The sequence below is a fragment of the Pseudophryne corroboree genome, chromosome 6 (genome assembly GCF_028390025.1).
Source record: "Pseudophryne corroboree isolate aPseCor3 chromosome 6, aPseCor3.hap2, whole genome shotgun sequence".
Taxonomy (NCBI): domain Eukaryota; kingdom Metazoa; phylum Chordata; class Amphibia; order Anura; family Myobatrachidae; genus Pseudophryne; species Pseudophryne corroboree.
The window spans coordinates 150,812,359-150,824,688 of NC_086449.1; the positions used below are offsets into that span (position 1 = coordinate 150,812,359).

The following is a 12,330-nucleotide window of genomic DNA, read 5'->3' on the forward strand; positions in this document are numbered from 1 at the left end:
AACCAACCCATTGTGGTGCCTGTGGCTACTACTGACTTGGAGGATTCCGAGTTACTGGATGTGGTCAGGGCTTTGAAGGTTTATGTAGCCAGAACGGCTAGGGTCAGGAAAACAGAATCTTTGTTTATCCTGTATGCTTCCAACAAGCTTGGGGCGCCTGCTTCAAAGCAGACTATTGCTCGCTGGATCTGTAACACGATTCAGCAGGCTCATTCTGCGGCTGGATTGCTGCTGCCTAAATCAGTTAAGGCCCATTCCACAAGGAAGGTGGGCTCTTCTTGGGCTGCTGCCTGAGGGGTCTCGGAATTACAGCTCTGCCGAGCAGCTACTTGGTCGGGTTCAAACACCTTTGCAAAGTTCTACAAGTTTGATACCCTGGCTGAGGAGGACCTTGTGTTTGCTCATTCGGTGCTGCAGAGTCATCCGCACTCTCCCGCCCGTTTGGGAGCTTTGGTATAATCCCCGTGGTCCTTACGGAGTCCCCAGCATCCACTAGGACGTTAGAGAAAATAAGATTTTACTTACCGGTAAATCTATTTCTCGTAGTCCGTAGTGGATGCTGGGCGCCCGTCCCAAGTGCTGACTTATTCTGCAATGCTTGTATATAGTTATTGCTTAAATAAGGGTTATGTTTAGTTGCATCAAGGTTGATCTGATGCTCTATTGTTGTTCATACTGTTAACTGGGTAAGGTTATCACAAGTTATACGGTGTGATTGGTGTGGCTGGTATGTATCTTGCCCTGGATTACCAAAATCCTTTCCTTGTACTGTCAGCTCTTCCGGGCACAGTTTCTCTAACTGAGGTCTGGAGGAGGGTCATAGAGGGAGGAGCCAGAGCACACCAGAATCTAAATTCTTTCTTAAAGTGCCCATGTCTCCTGCGGAGCCCGTCTATTCCCCATGGTCCTTACGGAGGCCCCAGCATCCACTACGGACTACGAGAAATAGATTTACCGGTAAGTAAAATCTTATTTTTCAAAGACAGGACGCATTGGGACTTGTAGTTCCACCACAGCCGTAACTCTATAACTTATTTAACCTAAGGATATCAGATCTAGATGTACCATGCAGGGCCATTTTATATTTACGGGAATTAATTTAAAAAAATCATAACATGCCTCTCCTGCAGTCCACACCGCCTCTTCACATGCTTCCATGCAGTGAATGGCTGTCGCACTCCTATTGGTGGATGGTTCCAGCCATCCACCAATCAGCATGCTGACAGACATTCACTATCTTGCTGCAGGCTGAGAGGCAGGTAGAGAATGCTTCGTGTCTGCTCTAAATGTGTGACTACCACCTGCCCCTGCTCTGGGGCCCTAGAATTGTGGGCCACTGGGCAGTTGCCAGGTGTAGCTATACGTTAACATGGCCTTGATACCGTGTGATATCAGTAGATTTCATTTATAAGTGATCATGGAGCAAGCGGTGGGCTCTAGACAGCACATATGTTTGTTCATAGGCTGTGATACCTTTTCTGTTTTTGCTCCATTACCGTATCACCAAGTTACATGCCTAATATTACTATCCAAAAGAAGTCATTGAGAAGGAGTGACATTTAACCCCCTACTGCCAGCACCATCTTTGTCTTTCAGCAGCAGTGTCCTGTTCGGCTGTCATGTCTTCACACATGGTGTCCGCACTTCTCCTCCACAAATACAGAGCTGTGAGTACATAAATCCTTAGAGAATCAGGCATTGTATACAAGATTTATGCCAGGGGTTTGTACGCTGTAATATATATTCATATTGATAATATGTAAAATAAAGTCTGCCTGTAATATATTTTATGGTTACTGTATAAGTCATTTAAACACCATCTTCCCGGTCCCCTCCCTCTCTGCTCACTGGTCCACCATAAGAAATGCTCCCCAAAAGCTTATCAAATGTGCCTGCGTCTATACTGTTACACCTATTTTATTTAGAACTAGCCTTGTTTTTTTTCTGTTTTTTTATGCCAAATGCCGTTAGTGCATAACACCGTGGAGGGAGGGAGATAGTCTGTAGATGACATTAAAAATGAAGTTAAAAACTATAAAAGCACATAACATATAATATACTTATATCATGGCAAATACTATCCTTAAACAAAGTTAATAGCAACTGAAAGGGGATGCGGTTGGGAGGGGGAGGGTTAGGCACTAGGGGTGGTTTAGGGTTAGGCACACCCCCGGAGTGTTAGCCATAGCCGACACCCCTGAAGGTTTATACTAGGGGAGATTATTTACCCCCGTCCGGTGTCGGGATTCTCACTGTTGGAATGCCACGGCCTGCCATGTGGCTGTTGTTATTTCATACCCAACGTACTGAAAGCTGCTCATCATAGTTCACAGCAAAAATTGTAAAGATAAATAGGAATAACGCAGGTTGTCATATTTATAATGTACATAATGAAGAGCAGTCATTTTCGAGGGATCCATTAGTAAGTGGTCTGCACAATACGTAGCAATCAGGACTGATTTAAAGTGAGCCGTGAGTCTGTGACTGCGTAAAAGTTTGTTGCGCTGCACACAGTTTGTGCACTTACACTTGCGCCAATGGACAGACTATGCCTATCATTGAGCTATGCCTTTTAGAAGGAGTATTTCTGTGTATATCATAGGCCTTATGCAAGTATCTGAGATGATGGGTGCATTTGTCACTGTGTGTATCTTTTTGCTACCATACATTTAGTCTTGACCTTATTAGCTGTGAGTTCCCTGTATGTTGAACTTGCAGTACCTCCGGACTCAAGGATTTTGTTGCAGTCCCAGAGAGCTGCATACAACATTCTGCGAGTCCGGTGCTAGATTGGCCCGCAAGGGGGCAATGGCGGTGCCGCTGCTGGTGATTCTACAACATTGAAATAGCAACTCTCCCACTTCACAGCTAATAGGAGTGATCCCTTACAGTTGTGCGAATGCATATGAAGTAACCGTTGCAGAAACAGATGTGCATGGAGGCATTTTTTTCTTGTACACAAAAGTCACAATTTTCCATTTTAACTCTAAATCAGGCCCAAAGCGTCTGACATACAGTTATATAGTTATAAAAAGTTCTCAGAGTTCCATAATATGTTTGTGCATAATACACAACAAAGAAAAGCATGTCATTATTGAACAGTAACATACACAAATGCCGCAGAGAAGGGGTGCCACTTTTATTTTCTCTGACGTCCTAGTGGATGCTGGGACTCCGTAAGGACCATGGGGATATAGCGGCTCCGCAGGAGACAGGGCACAAAATAAAAGCTTAAGGATCAGGTGGTGTGCACTGGCTCCTCCCCCTATGACCCTCCTCCAAGCCTCAGTTAGATTTTTGTGCCCGGCCGAGAAGGGTGCAATCTAGGTGGCTCTCCTGAGCTGCTTAGAATAAAAGTTTAGTTAGGTTTTTTTATTTTCAGTGAGTCCTGCTGGCAACAGGCTCACTGCATCGTGGGACTAAGGGGAGAAGAAACGGACTCACCTGAGTGCAGAGTGGATCGGGTTTCTTAGGCTACTGGACACTAGCTCCAGAGGGACGATCACAGGTTCAGCCTGGATGGGTCACCGGAGCCGCGCCGCCGTCCCCCTTACAGAGCCAGAAGAGACGAAGAGGTCCGGTGAAATCGGCGGCAGAAGACATCTGGTCTTCAGACTAAGGTAGCGCACAGCACCGCAGCTGTGCGCCATTGCTCTCAGCACACTTCACACTCCGGTCACTGAGGGTGCAGGGCGCTGGGGGGGGAGCGCCCTGAGACGCAATATAACAGAATACCTTAGGTGGCAAAACAGAATACATCACATATAGCTCCTGGGCTATATGGATGTATTTTAATCCCCTGCCATTTTACACAAAAAAGCGGGAGATAAGGACGTCGTGAAGGGGCGGAGCCTATCTCCTCAGCACACAAGCGCCATTTTCCCTCACAGCTCCGCTGGAAGGACGGCTCCCTGACTCTCCCCTGCAGTCCTGCTTCAGAATCAGGGTAAAAAAGAGAAGGGGGGGCATTGTTGGCAGCAAATAACAATAATTAACAGCAGCTATAAGGGAATAACACTTATATAAGGTTATCCCTGTATATATATATAGCGCTGGGTGTGTGCTGGCAGACTCTCCCTCTGTCTCTCCAAAGGGCTAAGTGGGGTCCTGTCCTCTATCAGAGCATTCCCGGTGTGTGTGTGTATATATATAGCGCTGGGTGTGTGCTGGCAGACTCTCCCTCTGTCTCTCCAAAGGGCTAAGTGGGGTCCTGTCCTCTATCAGAGCATTCCCGGTGTGTGTGTGCTGTGTGTCGGTACGCGTGTGTCGACATGTATGAGGAGGAAAATTATGTGGAGGCGGAGCAGTTGCCTGCGTTGGTGATGTCACCCCCTAGGGAGTCGACACCTGACTGGATGATTGTATTTAAACAATTAAGTGATAATGTCAGCAATTTGCAAAAAACTGTTGACGACATGAGACAGCCGGCAAATCAGTTAGTGCCTGTCCAGGCGTCTCAGACACCGTCAGGGGCGCTAAAACGCCCGTTACCTCAGTGGGTCGACACAGACCCTGACACAGATACTGAGTCTAGTGTCGACGGTGACGAGACAAACGTAATGTCCAGTAGGGCCACACGTTACATGATCACGGCAATGAAAGAGGCATTGAACCTTTCTGACACTACAAGTACCACAAAGAAGGGTATTATGTGGGGTGAGAAAAAACTACCAATATTTTTTCCTGAGTCAGAGGAAATAAATGAGGTGTGTGAAAAAGCGTGGGTTTCTCCCGATAAAAAACAGCTAATTTCTAAAAAATTATTAGCATTATATCCTTTCCCGCCAGAGGTTAGGGCGCGTTGGGAAACACCCCCTAGGGTAGATAAGGCGCTCACACGTTTATCTAAACAAGTAGCGTTACCGTCTCCTGATACGGCTACCCTCAAAGAACCAGCTGATAGAAGGCTGGAAAATATCCTAAAAAGTATATACACACATACTGGTGTTATACTGCGACCAGCAATCGCCTCAGCCTGGATGTGCAGTGCTGGAGTCGCATGGTCGGATTCCCTGACTGAGAATATTGATACCCTGGATAGGGACAATATTTTGTTAACTATAGAACATTTAAAGGATGCATTATTATATATGCGTGATGCACAGAGGGATATTTGCACCCTGGCATCAAGAGTAAGTGCTATGTCCATCTCTGCCAGAAGAGCGTTGTGGACGCGACAGTGGTCAGGGGATGCGGATTCCAAACGGCACATGGAAGTATTGCCGTATAAAGGGGAGGAGTTATTTGGGGCTGGTCTATCGGACCTGGTGGCCACGGCAACGGCTGGAAAATCCACCTTTTTACCCCAGGTCACTCCACATCAGCAGAAAAAGACACCGTCTTTTCAATCTCAGTCCTTTCGTTCCCATAAGTACAAGCGAGCAAAAGGCCACTCCTTTCTGCCCCGGGGCAGAGGAAGAGGAAAAAGACTGCACCATGCAGCCGCTTCCCAAGAGCAGAAGCCCTCCCCTGCTTCTGCCAAGTCTTCAGCATGACGCTGGGGCTTTACAAGCAGACTCAGATATGGTGGGGGCCCGTCTCAAAAATTTCAACGCGCAGTGGGCTCACTCGCAAGTGGATCCCTGGATTCTACAGGTAGTATCGCAGGAGTACAAACTGGAATTCGAGGCGTTTCCCCCTCATCGTTTCCTGAAGTCTGCTTTACCAAAGTCTCCCTCCGACAGGGAGGCAGTTCTAGAAGCCATTCACAAGCTGTATTCCCAGCAGGTGATAATCAAGGTACCCCTCCTGCAACAAGGAAAGGGGTATTATTCCGCGCTGTTTGTGGTACCGAAGCCGGACGGCTCGGTGAGACCAATTTTAAATCTGAAATCCTTGAACACTTACATAAAAAGGTTCAAATTCAAGATGGAGTCACTCAGAGCAGTGATAGCGAACCTGGAAGAAGGGGACTATATGGTGTCTCTGGACATCAAAGATGCTTATCTCCACGTCCCGATATACCCTTCTCACCAAGGGTACCTCAGGTTTGTAGTACTAAACTGTCATTATCAGTTTCAGACGCTGCCGTTTGGATTGTCCACGGCACCTCGGGTCTTTACCAAGGTAATGGCCGAAATGATGATTCTTCTACGAAGAAAAGGCATTTCAATTATCCCTTACTTGGACGATCTCCTGATAAGGGCAAGATCCAGGGAACAGTTAGAAGTCGGAGTAGCACTATCTCAGGTAGTGTTACGTCAGCACGGGTGGATTCTAAATATTCCAAAATCGCAGCTGATTCCAACGACACGTCTACTGTTCCTAGGAATGATTCTGGACACAGTCCAGAAGAAGGTGTTTCTCCCGGAGGAGAAGGCCAGGGAGTTATCCGAGCTAGTCAGGAACCTCCTAAAACCAGGACAGGTCTCAGTGCATCAGTGCACGAGGGTCCTGGGGAAAATGGTGGCTTCTTACGAAGCGATTCCATTCGGAAGATTCCATGCAAGAACATTTCAGTGGGATCTACTGGACAAATGGTCCGGATCGCATCTGCAGATGCATCAGCGGATAACCCTGTCGCCAAGGACAAGGGTGTCTCTCCTGTGGTGGCTGCAGAGTGCTCATCTACTAGAGGGCCGCAGATTTGGCATTCAGGATTGGATCCTGGTAACCACGGATGCCAGCCTGAGAGGCTGGGGAGCAGTCACACAGGGAAGGAATTTCCAGGGCCTGTGGTCAAGCTTGGAAACGTCTCTTCATATAAACATTCTGGAACTAAGGGCCATTTACAATGCCCTAAGTCAAGCAAAACCTCTGCTTCAGGGTCAGGCGGTGTTGATCCAATCGGACAACATCACGTCAGTCGCCCACGTAAACAGACAGGGCGGCACGAGAAGCAGGAGGGCAATGGCAGAAGCTGCAAGGATTCTTCGCTGGGTGGAAAATCATGTGATAGCACTGTCAGCAGTATTCATTCCGGGAGTGGACAACTGGGAAGCAGACTTCCTCAGCAGACACGACCTTCACCCGGGAGAGTGGGGACTTCACCCAGAAGTCTTCCACCTGATTGTAAACCGTTGGGAAAAACCAAAGGTGGACATGATGGCGTCACGTCTAAACAAAAAACTGGACAGATATTGCGCCAGGTCAAGGGACCCTCAGGCAATAGCAGTGGACGCTCTGGTAACGCCGTGGGTGTACCAGTCAGTGTATGTGTTCCCTCCTCTGCCTCTCATACCAAAAGTACTGAGAATCATAAGAAGGAGAGGAGTAAGAACTATACTCGTGGTTCCGGATTGGCCAAGACGGACTTGGTACCCGGAACTTCAAGAGATGCTCACGGACGAACCGTGGCCTCTACCTCTAAGAAAGGACCTGCTACTGCAGGGGCCTTGTCTGTTCCAAGACTTACCGCGGCTGCGTTTGACGGCATGGCGGTTGAACGCCGGATCCTGAGGGAAAAAGGCATTCCAGAAGAAGTCATCCCTACTCTGGTCAAAGCCAGGAAGGACGTAACCGCAAAACATTATCACCGCATTTGGCGTAAATATGTTGCGTGGTGTGAGGCCAAGAAGGCCCCTACAGAGGAATTTCAACTGGGTCGTTTCCTTCATTTCCTGCAAACAGGACTGTCTATGGGCCTAAAATTAGGGTCCATTAAGGTTCAAATTTCGGCCCTGTCGATTTTCTTCCAGAAAGAACTGGCTTCAGTACCTGAAGTTCAGACATTTGTAAAAGGGGTGCTGCACATACAGCCTCCTTTTGTGCCTCCAGTGGCACCTTGGGATCTTAATGTGGTGTTGAGTTTTCTAAAGTCACATTGGTTTGAACCATTTTCCACTGTGGACTTAGCATCGACACCTTCCATGTGAGATATTTTGTTAGCCTTGGCTTCAGCCAGGCGTGTGTCAGAATTGGCGGCTTTATCATATAAAAGCCCTTACTTGATATTTCATTCTGACAGGGCGGAATTGAGGACTCGTCCTCAATTTCTACCTAAGGTGGTTTCTGCATTTCACATGAACCAACCTATTGTGGTACCTGCGGCTACCAGGGACTTAGAGGACTCTAAGTTGCTTGACGTTGTCAGGGCCTTGAAAATATATGTTTCCAGGACGGCTGGAGTCAGAAAATCTGACTCGCTGTTTATCCTGTATGCACCCAACAAGCTGGGTGCTCCTGCTTCTAAGCAGACGATTGCTCGTTGGATTTGTAGTACAATTCAGCTTGCACATTCTGTGGCAGGATTGCCACAGCCAAAATCAGTAAAAGCCCATTCCACAAGGAAGGTGGGCTCATCTTGGGCGGCTGCCCGAGGGGTCTCGGCTTTACAACTTTGCCGAGCAGCTACTTGGTCAGGGGCAAACACGTTTGCTAAATTCTACAAATTTGATACCCTGGCTGAGGAGGACCTGGAGTTCTCTCATTCGGTGCTGCAGAGTCATCCGCACTCTCCCGCCCGTTTGGGAGCTTTGGTATAATCCCCATGGTCCTTACGGAGTCCCAGCATCCACTAGGACGTCAGAGAAAATAAGATTTTACTTACCGATAAATCTATTTCTCGTAGTCCGTAGTGGATGCTGGGCGCCCATCCCTAGTGCGGATTGTCTGCAATACTTGTATATAGTTATTGTTACAAAAATTCGGGTTATTATTGTTGTGAGCCATCTTTTCAGAGGCTCCTTTGCGTTTATCATACTGTTAACTGGGTTCAGATCACAAGTTGTACGGTGTGATTGGTGTGGCTGGTATGAGTCTTACCCGGGATTCAATATCCTTCCTTATTATGTACGCTCGTCCGGGCACAGTATCCTAACTGAGGCTTGGAGGAGGGTCATAGGGGGAGGAGCCAGTGCACACCACCTGATCCTTAAGCTTTTATTTTGTGCCCTGTCTCCTGCGGAGCCGCTATATCCCCATGGTCCTTACGGAGTCCCAGCATCCACTACGGACTACGAGAAAATAAGATTTTACTTACCGATAAATCTATTTCTCGGAGTCCGTAGTGGATGCTGGGGTTCCTGAAAGGACCATGGGGAATAGCGGCTCCGCAGGAGACAGGGCACAAAAAGTAAAGCTTTTTCCGATCAGGTGGTGTGCACTGGCTCCTCCCCCTATGACCCTCCTCCAGACTCCAGTTAGGTACTGTGCCCGGACGAGCGTACACAATAAGGGAGGATTTTGAATCCCGGGTAAGACTCATACCAGCCACACCAATCACACCGTACAACTTGTGATCTAAACCCAGTTAACAGTATGATAACAGCGGAGCCTCTGAAAGATGGCTTCCTACAACAATAACCCGAATAAGTTAACAATAACTATGTACAATTTATGCAGATAATCCGCACTTGGGATGGGCGCCCAGCATCCACTACGGACTCCGAGAAATAGATTTATCGGTAAGTAAAATCTTATTTTCTCTATCGTCCTAGTGGATGCTGGGATTCCTGAAAGGACCATGGGGATTATACCAAAGCTCCCAAACGGGCGGGAGAGTGCGGATGACTCTGCAGCACCGAATGAGAGAACTCCAGGTCCTCCTTAGCCAGAGTATCAAATTTGTAAAATTTTACAAACGTGTTCTCCCCTGACCACGTAGCTGCTCGGCAAAGTTGTAATGCCGAGACCCCTCGGGCAGCCGCCCAAGATGAGCCCACCTTCCTTGTGGAGTGGGCCTTTACAGATTTAGGCTGTGGCAGGCCTGCCACAGAATGTGCCAGTTGGATTGTGCTACAGATCCAACGAGCAATCGTCTGCTTAGACGCAGGAGCACCCATCTTGTTGGGTGCATACAATATAAACAACGAGTCAGATTTTCTGACTCCAGCTGTTCTTGCAATATATATTTTTAATGCTCTGACAACGTCCAGTAACTTGGAGTCCTCCAAGTCACTTGTAGCCGCAGGCACTACAATAGGCTGGTTCAGATGAAATGCTGACACCACCTTAGGGAGAAAATGCGGACGAGTCCGCAGTTCTGCCCTGTCCGAATGGAAAATCAGATATGGGCTTTTGTAAGATAAAGCTGCCAATTCTGACACTCTCCTGGCAGAAGCCAGGGCTAGAAGCATGGTCACTTTCCAAGTGAGATATTTCAAATCCACCTTATTTAGTGGTTCAAACCAATGAGATTTTAGAAAATCCAAAACTACATTGAGATCCCACGGTGCCACTGGAGGCACCACAGGAGGCTGTATATGCAGCACTCCCTTCACAAAGGTCTGGACTTCAGGGACTGAAGCCAATTCTTTTTGAAAGAAAATCGACAGGGCCGAAATTTGAGCCTTAATAGATCCCAATTTGAGACCCATAGACAATCCTGATTGCAGGAAATGTAGGAATCGACCCAGTTGAAATTCCTCCGTCGGAGCACTCCGATCTTCGCACCACGCAACATATTTTCGCCAAATTCGGTGATAATGTTGCACGGTTACTTCTTTCCTTGCTTTAATCAAAGTAGGAAAGACTTCTTCCGGCATGCCTTTTTCCATTAGGATCCGGCGTTCAACCGCCATGCCGTCAAACGCAGCCGCGGTAAGTCTTGAAACAGACAGGGACCCTGCTGAAGCAAGTCCCTCCTTAGAGGTAGAGGCCACGGATCTTCCGTGATCATCTCTTGAAGTTCCGGGTACCAAGTCCTTCTTGGCCAATCCGGAACCACTAGTATCGTTCTTACGCCTCTTTGCCGTATAATTCTCAATACTTTTGGTATGAGAGGCAGAGGAGGAAACACATACACCGACTGGTACACCCAAGGCGTTACCAGCGCGTCCACAGCTATTGCCTGCGGATCTCTTGACCTGGCGCAATACCTGTCCAGTTTTTTGTTGAGGCGAGACGCCATCATGTCCACCATTGGTCTTTCCCAACGGGTTACCAGCATGTGGAAAACTTCTGGATGAAGTCCCCACTCTCCCGGGTGAAGATCGTGTCTGCTGAGGAAGTCTGCTTCCCAGTTGTCCACTCCCGGGATGAACACTGCTGATAGCGCTATCACATGATTCTCTGCCCAGCGAAGAATCCTTGCAGCTTCTGCCATTGCACTCCTGCTTCTTGTGCCGCCCTGTCTGTTCACATGGGCGACTGCCGTGATGTTGTCCGACTGGATCAACACCGGTTTTCCCTGAAGCAGAGGTTCTGCCTGGCTTAGAGCATTGTATATTGCTCTTAGTTCCAGAATGTTTATGTGAAGAGACGTTTCCAGGCTCGTCCATACTCCCTGGAAGTTTCTTCCTTGTGTGACTGCTCCCCAGCCTCTCAGGCTGGCGTCCGTGGTCACCAGGATCCAATCCTGTATGCCGAATCTGCGGCCCTCCAATAGATGAGGACTCTGCAACCACCACAGAAGAGACACCCTTGTCCTTGGAGACAGGGTTATCCGTAGGTGCATCTGAAGATGCGACCCTGACCATTTGTCCAACAGATCCCTTTGGAAAATTCTTGCGTGGAATCTGCCGAATGGAATTGCTTCGTAAGAAGCCACCATTTTTCCCAGGACTCTTGTGCATTGATGTACAGACACCTTTCCTGGTTTTAGGAGGTTCCTGACAAGCTCGGATAACTCCTTGGCTTTTTCCTCCGGGAGAAAAACCTTTTTCTGAACCGTGTCCAGAATCATCCCTAGGAACAGCAGACGAGTTGTCGGCATTAACTGGGATTTTGGAATATTCAGAATCCACCCGTGCTGTTTTAGCACTTCTTGAGACAGTGCTAATCCCATCTCTAGCTGTTCTCTGGACCTCGCCCTTATTAGGAGATCGTCCAAGTATGGGATAATTAATACGCCTTTTCTTCGAAGAAGAATCATCATCTCGGCCATCACCTTTGTAAAGATCCGAGGTGCCGTGGACAATCCGAACGGCAGCGTCTGAAACTGATAGTGACAGTTTTGTACAACGAACCTGAGGTACCCCTGGTGTGAGGGGTAAATTGGAACGTGGAGATACGCATCCTTGATGTCCAAGGATACCATAAAGTCCCCCTCTTCCAGGTTCGCTATCACTGCTCTGAGTGACTCCATTTTGAACTTGAACTTCTTTATGTACAGGTTCAAGGACTTCAGATTTAGAATAGGCCTTACCGAGCCATCCGGCTTCGGTACCACAAAAAGAGTGGAATAATACCCCTTCCCTTGTTGTAGAAGAGGTACCTTGACTATCACCTGCTGAGAGTACAGCTTGTGAATGGCTTCCAAAACCGTCTCCCTTTCGGAGGGGGACGTTGGTAAAGCAGACTTCAGGAAACGGCGAGGTGGATCCGTCTCTAATTCCAACCTGTACCCTTGAGATATTATCTGCAGGATCCAGGGATCTACCTGCGAGTGAGCCCACTGCGCGCTGTAATTTTTGAGACGACCGCCCACCATCCCCGAGTCCGCTTGAGGAG

The 12,330-nt window shown here is 48.1% G+C and overlaps 1 protein-coding gene across 5 annotated transcripts in view; it reads left to right on the forward strand.

Moving 5' to 3' along the window:
• Positions 1-12,330, forward strand: part of GPAT2 (glycerol-3-phosphate acyltransferase 2, mitochondrial) — a 264,394-nt gene that overhangs the window by 190,788 nt on the left and 61,276 nt on the right. For 4 of the 5 annotated variants that reach the window (XM_063932035.1, XM_063932036.1, XM_063932033.1 and 1 more), the window contains exon 14: positions 1,597-1,667. In XM_063932035.1, coding sequence (XP_063788105.1) covers positions 1,597-1,667 — 71 coding nt within the window. The remainder of the gene's footprint in view (positions 1-1,596; positions 1,668-12,330) is intronic. The other variant, XM_063932034.1, reaches the window with a different exon arrangement.